The sequence below is a fragment of the Myotis davidii genome, unplaced genomic scaffold (assembly GCF_000327345.1).
Source record: "Myotis davidii unplaced genomic scaffold, ASM32734v1 scaffold159, whole genome shotgun sequence".
NCBI lineage: Eukaryota > Metazoa > Chordata > Mammalia > Chiroptera > Vespertilionidae > Myotis > Myotis davidii.
In genome coordinates, this window is record NW_006291231.1 from 4,387,501 (window position 1) to 4,401,897 (window position 14,397).

Below are 14,397 nucleotides of genomic sequence, written 5' to 3' on the forward strand. Positions count from 1 at the left end.
GGACCTAACCGATCTTGATTCAGAATGACACTCATTGGAGTGTCCTCAGAAGCAACATTTCCAACTAAGGTAGAGGGGGAATTTTAAGTCCCCAGTTAGTTTTAGAATCTAGAAAGAACTATTACTTCTGTTCTCTAGGGCACAGTTCTCCTTTCAGGGTAGAGACAGAGACACAAAAATAAAACACTGTGCAGTCACTGATTATCTTTAGTTTGAAGTTGAAACTTTTGCTAAAGGCCAACTTATTTATTTTCCTAATATCCATGAAGTTGTAGGAAGGCAATATTGATCCAAACGATATAAATGGGAAACTGAAAATGAGAGCATTGCTCAAATTAAGCTGAAGCTGAGAACGTGTCAGACCTTCCAAACTCATTACCCATTCTTTCCACTGAACTTTCAAAGTAACTTATTCTTTAGCTCTAATTCAAGTAATTTTTTATATATATTTCCTTAGAGAAGAGAGATGAGTTATTTGAATAGGCTTTTTAAAAAATTCACAGATATAACACTCAGATTAATGCCAATTCTACTTCCTCGAATATTCACCCAGCCCCAGGGCAAGTTAGTAGCCTTCTTCAAGATGCATTGCTTCTGAGCTGATGCTTGATCATCTCACCACAACTATTATTACTGAACTATCACTGACATTACCCATTAGTATCTCTTTAGTTGCACAGTAGTCAAACTTTGGCATTCATAAAACCATTATCGCAATGCAGTTATTTACCAAATCTGAATACGTTGAGAAATGTGAAACTTGTTTTTTTAAAAAAATAATAATAATAACCATCAATTGCAGCTTCTTGAATTTTATCTAGAAAAAATTTATGTGACCAGGCTATTGGGGTTGTATTCTTTGATGCCAGCCAATTCTCAAATTCTCTGACACCAACGGGGTACCCAACAATTGAATTCATTTCTGACACCACCTGGTAGTTAGGTAGACCCCACAGTTTAGGAACTCAGCTCCCCACAACCCCCATCCCCAAGTGTGCTCCCATTTCAGATGCCATCATAAGGCCACCTTCTGACTAACTGGCCATAAATTGGGAGTCCCCAGCACCTCCTCCTCAGGTTCAATAATTTACCCAAACAACTCTGAGAACTGAAGAAGACATTTTAGTGATGCTTACTGGTTTACTATAAAGGATACACATGAACAGCCAGATGAAGAGGTGCATAGAGTCAGGCCGGGCAAGGGCCCAAGCACAACAGCTTCTGTCTCTGTGAAGTTGATGTGTACCACCCCTCAGCGCACGGATATGTTTGTCACTTCAGAACCTCCTACAACCTTATTGTTCAAGAATTTGTATAGATTTTAATCTCCAGGTGCCCCCTTTCCTCCTGGGGATGGGTGGATGGAACAGAAAATGCCAACCCTCCATTCACTTGGACATTCTGGTAACCAGTTCAATCCTGAAACTATTTAGGGACCCTACCCTAAATCACCTTATTAACATAAGCTCGGGTATGATCAAAAGAGGCGCCTTATAAATAACAAAAGACACTTCCATAACTCGGAAGATTCTAAGTGTTTAGGATTTATATACCAGGAACCGGGGATAAAGACCAAATATAGTTCTTGTTATGCCACAGTTAATCACTTAATAATTTCATTTTCGGTATCTCCTGAGCTTTTAGGTACCATTGTAGAGACACGGTGGTAGGGAAAAGCAAATACAGTTACTGTCCTCAAAGAGTTTAACCTTAGAGGACACTAGCCTTAGTCACATAAGCACTGTGGGAGGAATGGAAAGCAACACGTGGGATAAGAGGTCGGAAGGAAGTGAGGAACCAGACGGTAGGTGGGTGAGCTCCTCCAAGGCTGTGGACTTAGGAAGCATTCCAGAGGAAGACCGCTTTAAGCTCAGCTCATCAGACTGAGATTAAAGAAACAAATACAGCACGACGGGGGCAGAAGCCAGTTTGGAGGCACTGAAGATGAGTTTGAGCTAAGAACTAGGAAGACATGGTTTTCTGAAAATTAATCTAAGAATGCATTTCTTCAAATACTATGTCTTGTTTATTAAGTAATATTATAGATATTTTACTGATTACCATACACTAACATTATTTACTATTATAGGTAATTACTAATTGCTTACAAGGACTCATTCAAATCACATAACTGATCTAAAATGGTATGTTAGCTTGGGTACAAGAGAATAAGGGACTGGACTACACATTAATAGACTAGCATTTCTACCGGCTGTGCCTCAGTTTCCATCATAAAATGAAAATGTGAATAAGTGTGTTATTAGGACTCTTCTAGTTACAGGTCCTAGGAAATAGTCACAAAATGGGTTAAGCAAGAAGGGAAAACATTGGCTCACTCTTATTTCTGTGTGTCTCTTTTTGGTTTTTCTCCACATTTGGTTTTATTCTTAGACAAGCTTTTTCTACATGGGGTCAAGGATAGCCCAGGGCAGCTTAAAACTTTACAGCTAGCACTCTCCAAAGAAATGGAGTGTATTTTCTAAAAGTCCAGCAAAAATCCCAGGGAAGGTTCTAATTGGCCTGTTGGTTCATATGGCCAGACCTGTGCCAATCACTGTGACCAGGAGATCAGAGTACCCTGGCGGCTGACCCAGGTAGCAGGCCAACTCCCGGGGATTGGGACAGGGGCCGTTGCTTTTTAGCCTCCCTGGACAAAGGAGCAACAATTCCTGAAAATAAAAGGTGCGACTGAACAGATAAAATATTTGAATGACCACTTTAGTGAATTTTTAAGCATTCTTTAAAATAAATGTTCTACTACCCTAAACTACGGACAGAACAGAGGCAGTGTGCATATTCTGAGACTCTACGAGGAGGCGTATGTTTTGATTTCCTCAGAAAGCTCTTGCCAACACACTGCATGGCAGTTTGCTTTGCCTGTTGGTTCTGGCATAAACATAATGTGCTTCTCATCTCTCCCCAGTTTCCGCATCTTCATTTGTAATCGGCCACTAATGTTTTCCAAATGTCTTCACCTTCTCTCGCAGCACACCAGGAAGTCGTTTTCACCCACATACTCTCACGGAGAGATTTTTAAATCCCAGAATACCTAATTGGTTTTCACTACTAAAAACCTTAGGTTGCCAACTGGTTACAACAAAGATGAAGAGGGGAGAAATAAATATATCCACTGCCTGCCCTCCCACTGTGACCACACATAAGCCAGTAAGTACAACTTGCCTTTGGTGTTTGCCTGATTCTTGGTTTCTATCATTCGGAGCCCGGGGAGCACTAGCTTTTCAAGCTCACCCTTGCTTCCCAAAACACATTTTCTAGGTTGCTACTGAAACCAAAGTTTCTTGAGAAAGAAGAGAATAAGAACATAAAGATAACATTCTGTCATTTATTTTACATTATAAAGGGACTTCATAGCAATAACAATAAAGGATAATTAGTTAAAACCTTGAAAATTTGTCCAGATTCCCTGTTGTTCCACTGAATAATTTATCACCACATCATCCACCCACCCAAACCTGGCCAGGCTTCCTAAGGAACGGTCTCTCCCTCCTGTGGTAATTCTGCTCTGCCTGCCCCATCCCACCCCCAACCATCTCCCCACTTCCTGCCCTGAATGGGCATCTTAGTGCTAATCACCATGATTTTTAGTATTTCTCCCTAAAAAAAATCTAAATCCTTCCCTAACAAGCAAAACTTAGCACTTTCCATGGTCTTTAAGTGACCATATGACTTTGTTTCTTAAGGACAGGTCTTGCCTAGCTCGCATGGCTCAGTGGTTAAGCATTGACTTATGAACCAGGAGGTGGGGGGTTTGATCCCAGGTTGCAGGCTTGATCCCCAGTAGGGGGCATGCAGGAGGCAGCCGATCAATGAATGATTCTCTTTCATCATTACTGTTTTTCTCTCTCTTCCTCTCCCTTCCTCTCTGAAATAAATAAAAAATATATATTAAAAAGAAGGATAGGCTGTCCCAACACAACCACAGGGATCCACCTAGAAGCCCTTCCTTACCTCTGGATGGCATAAGACTCACTCTGGTGAGGCTGTCATTTTTGGACACTGAAGTTACAGGAGTTGCACGCCAACCCCTTTCTAATGGCAAGTTAATTTAGCAATCTTGGCGGCTGAGTCCTGTTAGGTTAGGTGGCTCAGGAGGTGGCGTAGGAAATAAAGAGAGTCCAGTGAATCAGAAAAAGAAGGAAAAGGTTTATTGCATCCCTGGGAGACCCACGTACCCCAAAGACAAGGCACGTGGATTCATGCCAAGGGGGGGGGGGCGCTTTTTAATACTGCCATTGGGTGAGGGGCGGGGACATGAGCTGAGGTATTCAGTTGAGGAAGCTTTAGCTGCAGGGGGTCAGCAAGGTACTCAGGAAGGAGTCAGTATCTGTGTGGGGGTCGTCCCAGTGTAGGGATAGAGCAGGAGCAGTGGAAGCCAGGGACCTGGATATGAGACTGGAGAAAAGGCAGGGGAGGGAGGGAGCAGGTCGCATAGCCTGTTCCCAGGGGGGTGGTGTTGATTCAGGGAGAAGAAGTTGGTATCTGTGTCTGGCACGCTGATCTGTTAGAAATGCCAGGGAGAGTCCATTATCTCATCACACGTCTGCCATGTGTCCAATCCTGGGCTCTCTCCGACTTAACATCCTGGCCTTTTGGTGATAGAGGATGCCAACTCATTCTGACTACTTCCAGCTGGCCAGGGATGATGGTGGGGGGTGGGCAGCCCAGTGTAGGGATAGAGCAGGAGCAGTGGAAGCCAGGGACCTGGATATGAGACTGGAGAAAAGGCAGGGGAGGGAGGGAGCAGGTCGCATAGACTGTTCCCAGGGGGGTGGTGTTGATTCAGGGAGAAGAAGTTGGTATCTGTGTCTGGCACGCTGATCTGTTAGAAATGCCAGGGAGAGTCCATTATCTCATCACACGTCTGCATGTGTCCGATCCTGGGCACTCTCCAATCTAACAAGTCCCTATTTCACCCAACTCACCAGTTGCTTACAGACAAGTCTGGGTGTGCACCCCCAGAACAGCCTCCCACGTGCAGGGGAGGCCTGTTAAAATGACACCATGCCAATATGCTAAGAGAAACACTGCTTCAATTTTTGAAGCAAACAGCAAGGTTATTACCAACCAACTGCCCAATAGAGGCCACTTCTGATATCTTTTCTTTTAAATCATGCAGTTTTCAGTTTTTACCCACTGATGAGGGCATTTTAATATAACCAGAGAAGATGTGGGGGGTTTGGGGGGTACAACACATTATGCAAATGTAGTCACAAACGTAAAATGATAAATTAGCAAACAACTATTTAATTATTACTGTGACTAATTCCTGTAGACGATGCCACAGCTAATGAACCTGAACTTGTCCTGGTTGACTGCAGTGTTCTGTGGAAACATTTCCATTTGGTTTGTTTGCTGCTCGTGCAGCTCGGTGAAGTAGATAGCATCTGTTTAATGAGCTCCCACTTCATTACGGGGCTGTACTACTTACTGAGTCCTTCTCCTTAAGCATGCAGGCTGTGTGCTCTGCTGTTGTTTTAAAGCAAATACTAATTTATGATTACCTGTCACATTAGGCCATTGAAAATTGTACTCGCACTGGCTCCCATGAGCAGAATGCTAATGAGCTGATTATGGACTATGGTGGTGTCCCTTGCTTATAATCCGTGGACATAAATTCTGATCCCACTACACTGTGTGCTCCGGAACAATAGATGCTGTTTAGGAGGGGAGGGGGGGGCAATGGAGAAGGAAAGCGGGTGGTGAAATCAGCACATGTAAATGCAGACTCCCTCAAAGGCCGACAGACTCAGCAATGACCTAATTCAATGTGCACCAATTGCCAGAAACACCCGTTACGCCGTGTCATGTACGGAGGAAGATGAATGGCTCTCTGGCTATTCATTCCTTGCCATGGTCATTACCTAATTGAAGTCTGATGCCCAAGCAAGGCACATCCTGACACGGTGACTGCAAGCCTCTATTGTATGGAATAAATCCTATAGATGTGTCCCAAAACGGTACTGGCAGAGAAAATTCCAATCAATAACACTTCTCCAAATGCCAATTTTCATCCTCAAGCCTTATATTTACCGGCAGGCTTTATGCACACTGTTCTTTGACTAGTTTCCCCTACTCCTTCTCTCCCCCATTACAAGCCTGCCATTTGCACTTTAAAACGTAATATCAAGCAAAGTGCCTCATTAAATCTGTGGGGGTTTTTTTGGCGCGTGTGTGCGTGTGTACGTGTGTGTGTGTTTAAGTTTATCACTCTAATTTGCCCCTATAAATTCAAACTATGGGAAGGTGTGACTTTGTCTTTTTTATTGACTGTCTGCTCCGTGTTTGGAGTCCTGGCTTCATTCCCCCTGGGGACACTGTGGTTTGCTCCCGTCTGCTGCCCCGACACGGGGGGGGAGTTACCAACATCACTTCCTCAGGAATGTGTGCACCACTGGTGCCCTTTGGTTACAAATACTGCCTGAGACATCAAACGTGAGGATCACCACAATGACAGAGGTGGCCAAAAAGCGTTCATAATTGAATTCGCATGTTGGAAATCTAGATATCACCGCCATGGGCAGAACCTATGTTAATTTCTGCAAAGAGGATTAGAAAACCTCACTAAGTCAGCCAAGTACCGCAAACAAGAATCCAACATGATTACAAGATGATTGTTTTATTCATCTGTTCCCCAGACTCACTTTCTTTTCTTCTTCTTCTTCTTTTTTTTTGAAGACCACCTATTTAGAGACTCCAGCTTTCCTCCTAGAATAATTTTTCACATTTTTCTTTTTCTGTGCTTAGCTACTGGCACTGACTATTAAATTTATGGAATAGAAGGACAGAGAGAATAAAGGAATTGCTACCTGTGATATGGTTAAAAGAGAAAATGGTGAGAGTAAGGGTGAATCATAATCTAAGTGTGCTCATTATACATTTTAAACAAACTCCCAACTACACATGACAAATCTATAACCCAAACTAATCTATGGCAGCTCTGCATACATTTCTCCGAACCGGTGGGGATGTTTGCCTCCTGTCTTTTCGCCTCAGGGAGTGGCCCTCAATGGAGAGGTAGCCACCTGGGTGCTCGCCTGGGGCAGCCTGGTGCAACTTCGTACCCTCCAGACTCTGCCACTTCACATTTAGAATAAAAACAGGACAAAATGACTGTGACGTTTCTTTTAGGGCTACTATGCTGTAATTCCAACTTTAGCAATGATTAAAAAAGCCCAAATCAGCATGGTGTCTACGACTATTAAATTGTTAATATCAATTTTGACTACATTCCTGGTTTATTGTAATAAGATGAAAACAGTTCTTAAAAATTAGCAATTTCCTTCAACACATAAATGAAGTGACGTGGCTTCTCATTTCGAATAGCGCCTAGTTTGCACCATGGCAACCTTGACCCACTGTTTCTTCAAAGAAATAGCTTTTGTTCATCTTTGTGATGCACCAGTCTGACTCTCACTCACCACAAATTATAAATTATTGGCCAAAAGACAAGTTGGGTTTTTTTTAATGGATCTTGAAGAATCTAGAAACCCAATTTATTTTGTTGTCCTGATATGCACACAACACAAGATTTGGGATTGTTTAAAATAACATCTTTTCATGGTACCTATGTTCCAACTGCAGCAAAGTGGAAGCAAATTAGTTAATTATGGTCTCCAGCCCTATGGGTGTTAACACATCCTTTCCTCGCCTGTAATGAACTCCCAATGCCAGCCATGACGGGCGAGGTGTGAGCAGTGGTGCTGGGTTTTTTCTCCACAAGCAAATTGCTTTTCCTGACTTACATGGGGGAAAAGACTGAGTGCCTATTTACACACTGGATAATCCAATTTGCTTATTTTGCAAAACAGTCCCTTTCCCCTTATTGGCAGTAGTAAGCATTGTGTGGATCTCCACTAGAGGGAAAAAGGAAATACGTTAGCTACAAGGCCACACAATAAGCTCAATTCAGTCAATAAAGCAGAGCTCACTTAAATAGAAGGTGGGGAGGCAACAGCATTTGGAGGAACATTTGGTTTTATGATTATAAAACCTATATCCACTAGATGCCCACCATGAAGTCTAATGGGGAGGGGGATACTTATTGAGAGGTAAAAAAAAAAGAGAGAGAGAGAGAGAGGGTTTGGAATAAGGTTTCATTTGGGATCTCTTAAGAGATTTGCCAAATAGGATCTTGTACGTTTGCCTAATTCTCAAAAACCCATTCTCTTGAGGCTAGAAGAGAGCTAACAACTATTAAATATGCTTTCATGAGATGAGTTAGATACCATGTAGAGATTTGTAGATACAGTTGAAGCTGTAGAAATAGATGTCTATAAATCAATAACCCACACTCCTTCAAATAGCTGAGCAATCATTGTCGAAAAAGGAGGGTGTGAAGGGGGAAGGAGAAGGGCTTGGTAGAGTTGAGGGTACAAGGGTGATTTTTATCTGGATTTTTGTTTTCCATAGGCAATCAGAGGGGTCACATGCAAAATCCTTCTCTAGGCATTAAACCCCTGGTTTCACGCAGCCATCGGCTGGGAAAGAGGATTGCACCTATTAAAATGTGTTTTTCACAAGAAAGGAGAATGTGAAACGGTGTAGTTGGGTACACAGAACGCCCTACAGAGATGGTGACCCTGCTCTCTGGGAGTCCTCTTCACACCAGCCAAGCCAGCCACAAAGACAAAAAGGAAAGACAAGAATGTGAAGAGACAAAGTGTCCGGGCTCCCACAGGGACCCTCCCAATAGCACAGCGATGGCCACACGAACCTTCCCGGCCATCACAGGCTCCTGGGAATAAAGAAAGTGACAAGCAAAACGAATCTGAGGCAGCAGCTGACGAACATTTGCTCCTGTAAAAGCCACCAGCAAGTGTTTCCTTTCCCAAGGACCTTAGAAATAAGCTCGGGTCCAACACAGGCTCCCTGTTCGTTAGGGGGACTCTGGCACAGAATAGATGGGTATATGCTCACACACACACACACACACAGGTGTGTGCACCATTATAAATTCGAGCACTGTCTGCACTCTGACATGTCATATTCCTCCTGGATGTAGGGCTGTGTAATACACTCACACACACAGGTGTGCGCACCATTATAAATTCGAGCCCTGTCTGCACTCTGACATGTCATATTCCTCCTGGATGTAGGGCTGTGTAATACACTCACACACACAGGGGTGCGCACCATTATAAATTCGAGCCCTGTCTGCACTCTGACATGTCATATGCCTCCTGGATGTAGGGCTGTGTAATACACTCACACACACAGGGGTGCGCACCATTATAAATTCGAGCCCTGTCTGCACTCTGACATGTCATATGCCTCCTGGATGTAGGGCTGTGTAATACACTCACACACAAGTTGAAATGCCAAGTCTGAGAATCCACTCAGTCTTGCTTTGCAAGACCATACTTCCTGGGAACAAAGCTTTCCCATGCGATGGTCAGACGTGGTGATCAGAAATCCTCCTCTAAAGCGGGGGTAGAAATGTTGGGCCACGTGGAAGGTAGAAGAGGTCATGGGGGCTGAAAACAGTCCCACTCTCTTGAAACCCTCCGCCCCACCCTCACTCTTTGCTTTGAAAACAGTTATGGTCAGCAGCGTGTCAGGGGTTTTGCTGACCTTCGAGGCAAAAGCCAAACATCACAGACACAGCCTTTTCCCCTGTCAGCCGCAGCTCCGGCTTCACACCTGGGGAACAGCCTCCAGGGGTGGCCCGACAGTGACTTGCCCCCATGCCCGGACCCACGCCGACCGCTGGGGTGGGAGGGATGTTTCTACCAAGAGGGTGACCCAAAGTCTGGCCCCCCAACCTTTGTCTCGACTTTTCTCTGCCTATTATCTGGAGCAGTAGCGACACTGGCAGAGAGAGGAGAGTTCAGCTGAGAAGAGAAATAGGGGAGTTGTCAGGGAAGGAGAGAGAGTCAGAGGCAGAGAGGGGAGGCTGCTTTTATTTGAAGTGCTCAGACATGCTGAAGTAATGATCCTGGCAACATGTTAGCAAAACATTAGAAACACTTTAGTAAGCAAATAATTTAATTACAGCCTTCTCCGAGGCCGCTGCTATTGCTTGACCCCTGACCTTTCCGATGGCTGCGCCCCCGCTCAGCCTGGGAGTCACGCTTCCTATTCTTGTCACAGAATCTCTCCATCTTGTACCATTTAATATAGTGTGCTCCAGGTGTTCTGTGGTGAATGAATAGTTATATTACTACCTGTCAGACACAATCACACTCTATTCATCATTCTCGGCTGGCTGCATGGAGCCCAGCTTCCAGCAGGCTCCCTCTCCATTTCCTTGTTCAAACGTCTGCGGTGCTTTTGGCCCATCTGTCAAGGCTGTCATTTAGAGGGAAAACAGTATCAGCGCTTTAAATATATGGAGTTCTCTATTGAAACAGTGCTGTGATTGAACTGTCAGCATTCTCCGTATCACAGACAGTAATTCATGGCTGGTCAGGGCTCCGTGGAGGTTGCTATTACCGCGGTGACCCTGCAGGGTCACGCCGAGGGTTTTTGCTTTACAGTTTGGTCTATAAATAGTGCAATTAACCTTTCAAGAATTACAAAATGCTCTTGAATTCTCTTTACATTTGCTTCGTGCTTGCACGATTTAGAGCAATGGGGAGAAGAAGAAAAAAAGCCCCACACGCTTGCTAAAATGCGTGCCCTGTGAATAGAAATATATACACTGTTTTGAGAGCAAGCGTTTGAAATGCATGCATATATTTGGAGCCACCGTTTGCTGTTTTGAAGCCAGATAACATATGCTGAGATTTCTGCTGAAATTAAAAGGTTTCTGAGTCTGGAGGAAAACATGAAGGATGGGGATGGAAGGATGGGGATTTGAGCACTTCATCCTTATGGCAGGGAAGTGACGGTTCTCAGTGCTCCGAATGGCTGCCTTTCAAACACAGTGCTGCTCCCTGTTTCCCGCCCCAGTGTCTCAAGCGAAACACCTGCAACCCTCACTAAACCTTCTGAGAAGCCACGTGCTGCCTCTAATCTCAGGACACAGTCCCCAAAGAAAGCGAATCTGGATGCTGATCTGGCTGGCTGCTGCTGACTCCCTTGCATTTGAAAGCCTCAAATCACTGACTGAGGTTTCTCTCCTTTATTCTTCAGGAAATCAAGGCACTTTCTAAAAGAAGCACAGAGTCGACCGACCGCAGAGCCCAAAATACAAACCCAAAGGCCAAGTGTCAGCTTCCTGCAAATCCTAGTGCATCAGGCCAGCCCCTTCCCACCCCCCGCCTTCCTCCCTGGAAACCATCATAGTAAGAGATACCGTTTTAGTCTCTCTCTACAGACAGTTACAGTCTAAGTGATTCAGGCCCGTCACTCGGACTTGTTCCGAATTACAGTGCTGGTTTCTGTTCCTTTGGATTCCTGCAACCCAGGGATGTCTCCCAACACATGAGCTCAGGTGCCTGGTGCTGCGCTGCCCCCGCTCAGATGAATGTCTGATGTGTTTTCTCTTTGGCAGGATCATGTAATGACTGCGTGCATTCTGCCAGCTATTCCCACAGCTCACACAGCACAGACATTGTCTTTTAACCAAGTTGTTCAAGGGACAAAGCCAACAAGCATTTTTAATTTGCGATGCCAAGATGATGTGGCTAAAAATAACCCTGGATTTCTGTCGCCAGATTTCCCTTGCTTCAAAGGTAATTTTACCCGGTTTCTTTCTTTAAGGGGAGGAAAGAGATGCTATTTCTGTGTGTGCAGGTCAGCAAAGGAAAGCCGCAGACCTGGCAAATGGTCCTTTCTGACACATACTTATGTTGACCTTCCCCTGAAAGCAAAATAACCCATCATTCTCTTAAACACCCTCCGCGCCCAGGAAGCAGGGCTCGGGCCATATTGCAGCTCGCTTGAAGGCTTGCAGGAGGCGGAAAGAAGAGTAAAGAGGTACGAACCTCCCCATTAGAGCTATTTTTCTGGGAACGCATCTCACCCCAGTCCCCGGCTATGCAGAAGTAAAAGCCTTTGCTGATTACAGTCACTGAGCCAGGATAATTAAGAGGCAATCTCTTCCAGTTAGGGGGCACTTTCCTCTTCGGAGACAATCATAAAAGGTAGAGAAAGGTGTTGTCATTGTTGTTATCTTTTGTGACTGCTTCCTTCCCTTCCTGTCCTCAGTCAGAAAGCAAAAAGCCTTGGCTTATTATGGAGGCAGTTAAATAAGTGCTAGTCTCATCCCATTAACTGTCACATTCCCAGGCTCCGTGCCATCCCACTGGAGTCTCGCTGAGCGTTCAGAACTGCTTAATTATGTACAGTAAGGGCGGTCTGCGGAGACTTCCCGCTTGATTAATATGGGAGGGGGAGGGGAGGTGAGGGGTCACCTCGGAGGCTCCCTCGTGCCTTGCACAGAGCTAACTCGGTGTGACAAAGGCCTTTGTGAGCTAAAAAATAAATTAAAGCGCATTTGGAAAGAAAGATGCTGGCATCAAGGGATAAGGCTACTTTTGATTCTGCGGACTCGCAACAGATATTCCCCCCTCTGTGTTGGCGTTAAACTGTATAGTGCATTCCTTATAAATTATACCACCCGTGTTAATTATAGTGTGCTGACAGTGCTTGTCATTGCGAGGCCCGCTACGGGCTTTGTGTGCTCGGATTTTAATAGCTGTTTGTTCTGAGGAATGTGGCAGAGCGGCATAAGTGGCTGAGCCGGGTCACTGCTAACATCCCTTTCTTCCGTCGCTCACACGGGTTCTATTTTTACAACCCTAAGCCCTCCTCTCTGGCTCCCTGGACGTCCCCCACCCACCCATCCCCCGAAAGGCAGATGTATAGGTTACAGTGGAGAAATGCCAATGCATTCATTCAGACACAATCAACTGAGGCTTGCATTGTGCTACACTCATTGTCAGCCTTTCAAAGCCTCTCGCTGAAACACCCTTTCTCCCGTCTCCAACCTCCAAACGAAAACATGGCTGCTCTCCTCTAGTAAGATTTTTTGAGGTTTCCTCCCCAAATTCTACTTTGGCCTCCTCCTCTCAGGCAGGACACGCTGTTTGTGATTTTATTCCTGTTCATGGCAATAGCCTGTGATGGAAGATGCTACAAATGTGAAAAGAAAGTCAAGTCCCAGGTTCTCCTCAGCCCCACTCAATCGTTTTGTAATTCAGGTGGTTATTTCTATCATCATCAGTGAACCAATGCAAGCACAAAAATTACTCTTTCATCTTAAAAAGACACAATATTTACTGAGCATCTACTATGTCCTAGGGCAGTAATTCTCAACCTTCTGGCCCTTTAAATACAGTTCCTCATGTTGTGACCCGACCATAAAATTATTTTTGTTGCTACTTCATAACTGTAATGTTGCTACTATTATGAATCATAATGTAAATATCTGATATGCAGGATGGTCTTAGGAGACCCCTGTGAAAGGGTCATTCGACCACCAAAGGGGTTGCGACCCACAGGTTGAGAACCGCTGTACTAGGGGAAAAGGCTGGATTCTGGAAACACAAAAATGAACAAAATATAGGTCCTGGCTTAAAAGGCCTTAGAGCAGTGATGGCGAAACTCTGACACTAAGAAAAATCAACCAAAAAAATGAGATCGCGTATCACACGTGAACTCATTTTTTTGGTTGATTTTTCTTTGTTAAATGGCATTTAAATATATAAAATAAATATCAAAAATGTAAGTCTTTGTTTTACTATGGTTGCAAATATCAAAAAATTTCTATATGTGACACGGCACCAGAATTAAGTTAGGGTTTTTCAAAATGCTGACACGCCGAGCTCAAAAGGTTCGCCATCACTGCCTTAGAGCCTAGTAGGGAAGCAGATGTGTAAATAAATAATTACCACTCGTGTGATGTGTAATAACAGAGGTGAAAACAATTTCTTTCAGCCTCACCAGCCTGTGGGTACAGATGTGGGCACATTAACAATAATAATTCAAATTTCTCTGCTTTGTACTCATGGATTCTGGGTGTCCCCAAACAGGGCCTCTGTATGCCCATGAATAATTCTGATCCTGCTGATACCTGAGCTGTCGTGTCAGGCATCATGGCACCAAATGGCCACAGTTGTCTCCTATTGGAGGGTTATCAAGACAGTGCCATTTGGGCCACAGTCCCTCACAGTTTCTAGAAAAACAGCGTAGCCTGCTCTAGAGGAATGGGCACAGAACCCATGCAGGACTGGGCTGGGTGAGGAGGCAGATCTGGGAGAAGAATCCATGCTGTCCTCTGAGGTGTTGGCACTGGCACTGTAAGGCCCTAAGACCCCCGGAGAGTCTGACGGAGGAGGCGACGACCCCAAGTCAAACGCAGAGACCGGAACTTGATGCAAAAGCAAGAGGTTTTTTATTACAAGCGCAGCGCAGGGGCTCTCAGGCAGACAGGCAGCAACCCAAGGGAAGTGCTGGCTGACTGGAGCCCCGAGCAATTGTAGAACAAGAGGT

The 14,397-nt window shown here is 44.7% G+C and overlaps 1 protein-coding gene across 1 annotated transcript in view; it reads right to left on the reverse strand.

Annotated features, from left to right (window-relative positions):
* Window positions 1-6,536, reverse strand: part of LOC102763315 (calcineurin B homologous protein 3-like) — a 17,201-nt gene extending 10,665 nt beyond the window's left edge. The window contains 2 exon segments of the mRNA XM_015564388.1: window positions 2,578-2,669; window positions 6,437-6,536. Of these exon segments, the coding sequence (XP_015419874.1) occupies window positions 2,578-2,669; window positions 6,437-6,536 (192 nt within the window).
* Window positions 6,537-14,397: the final 7,861 nt, after the last annotated feature.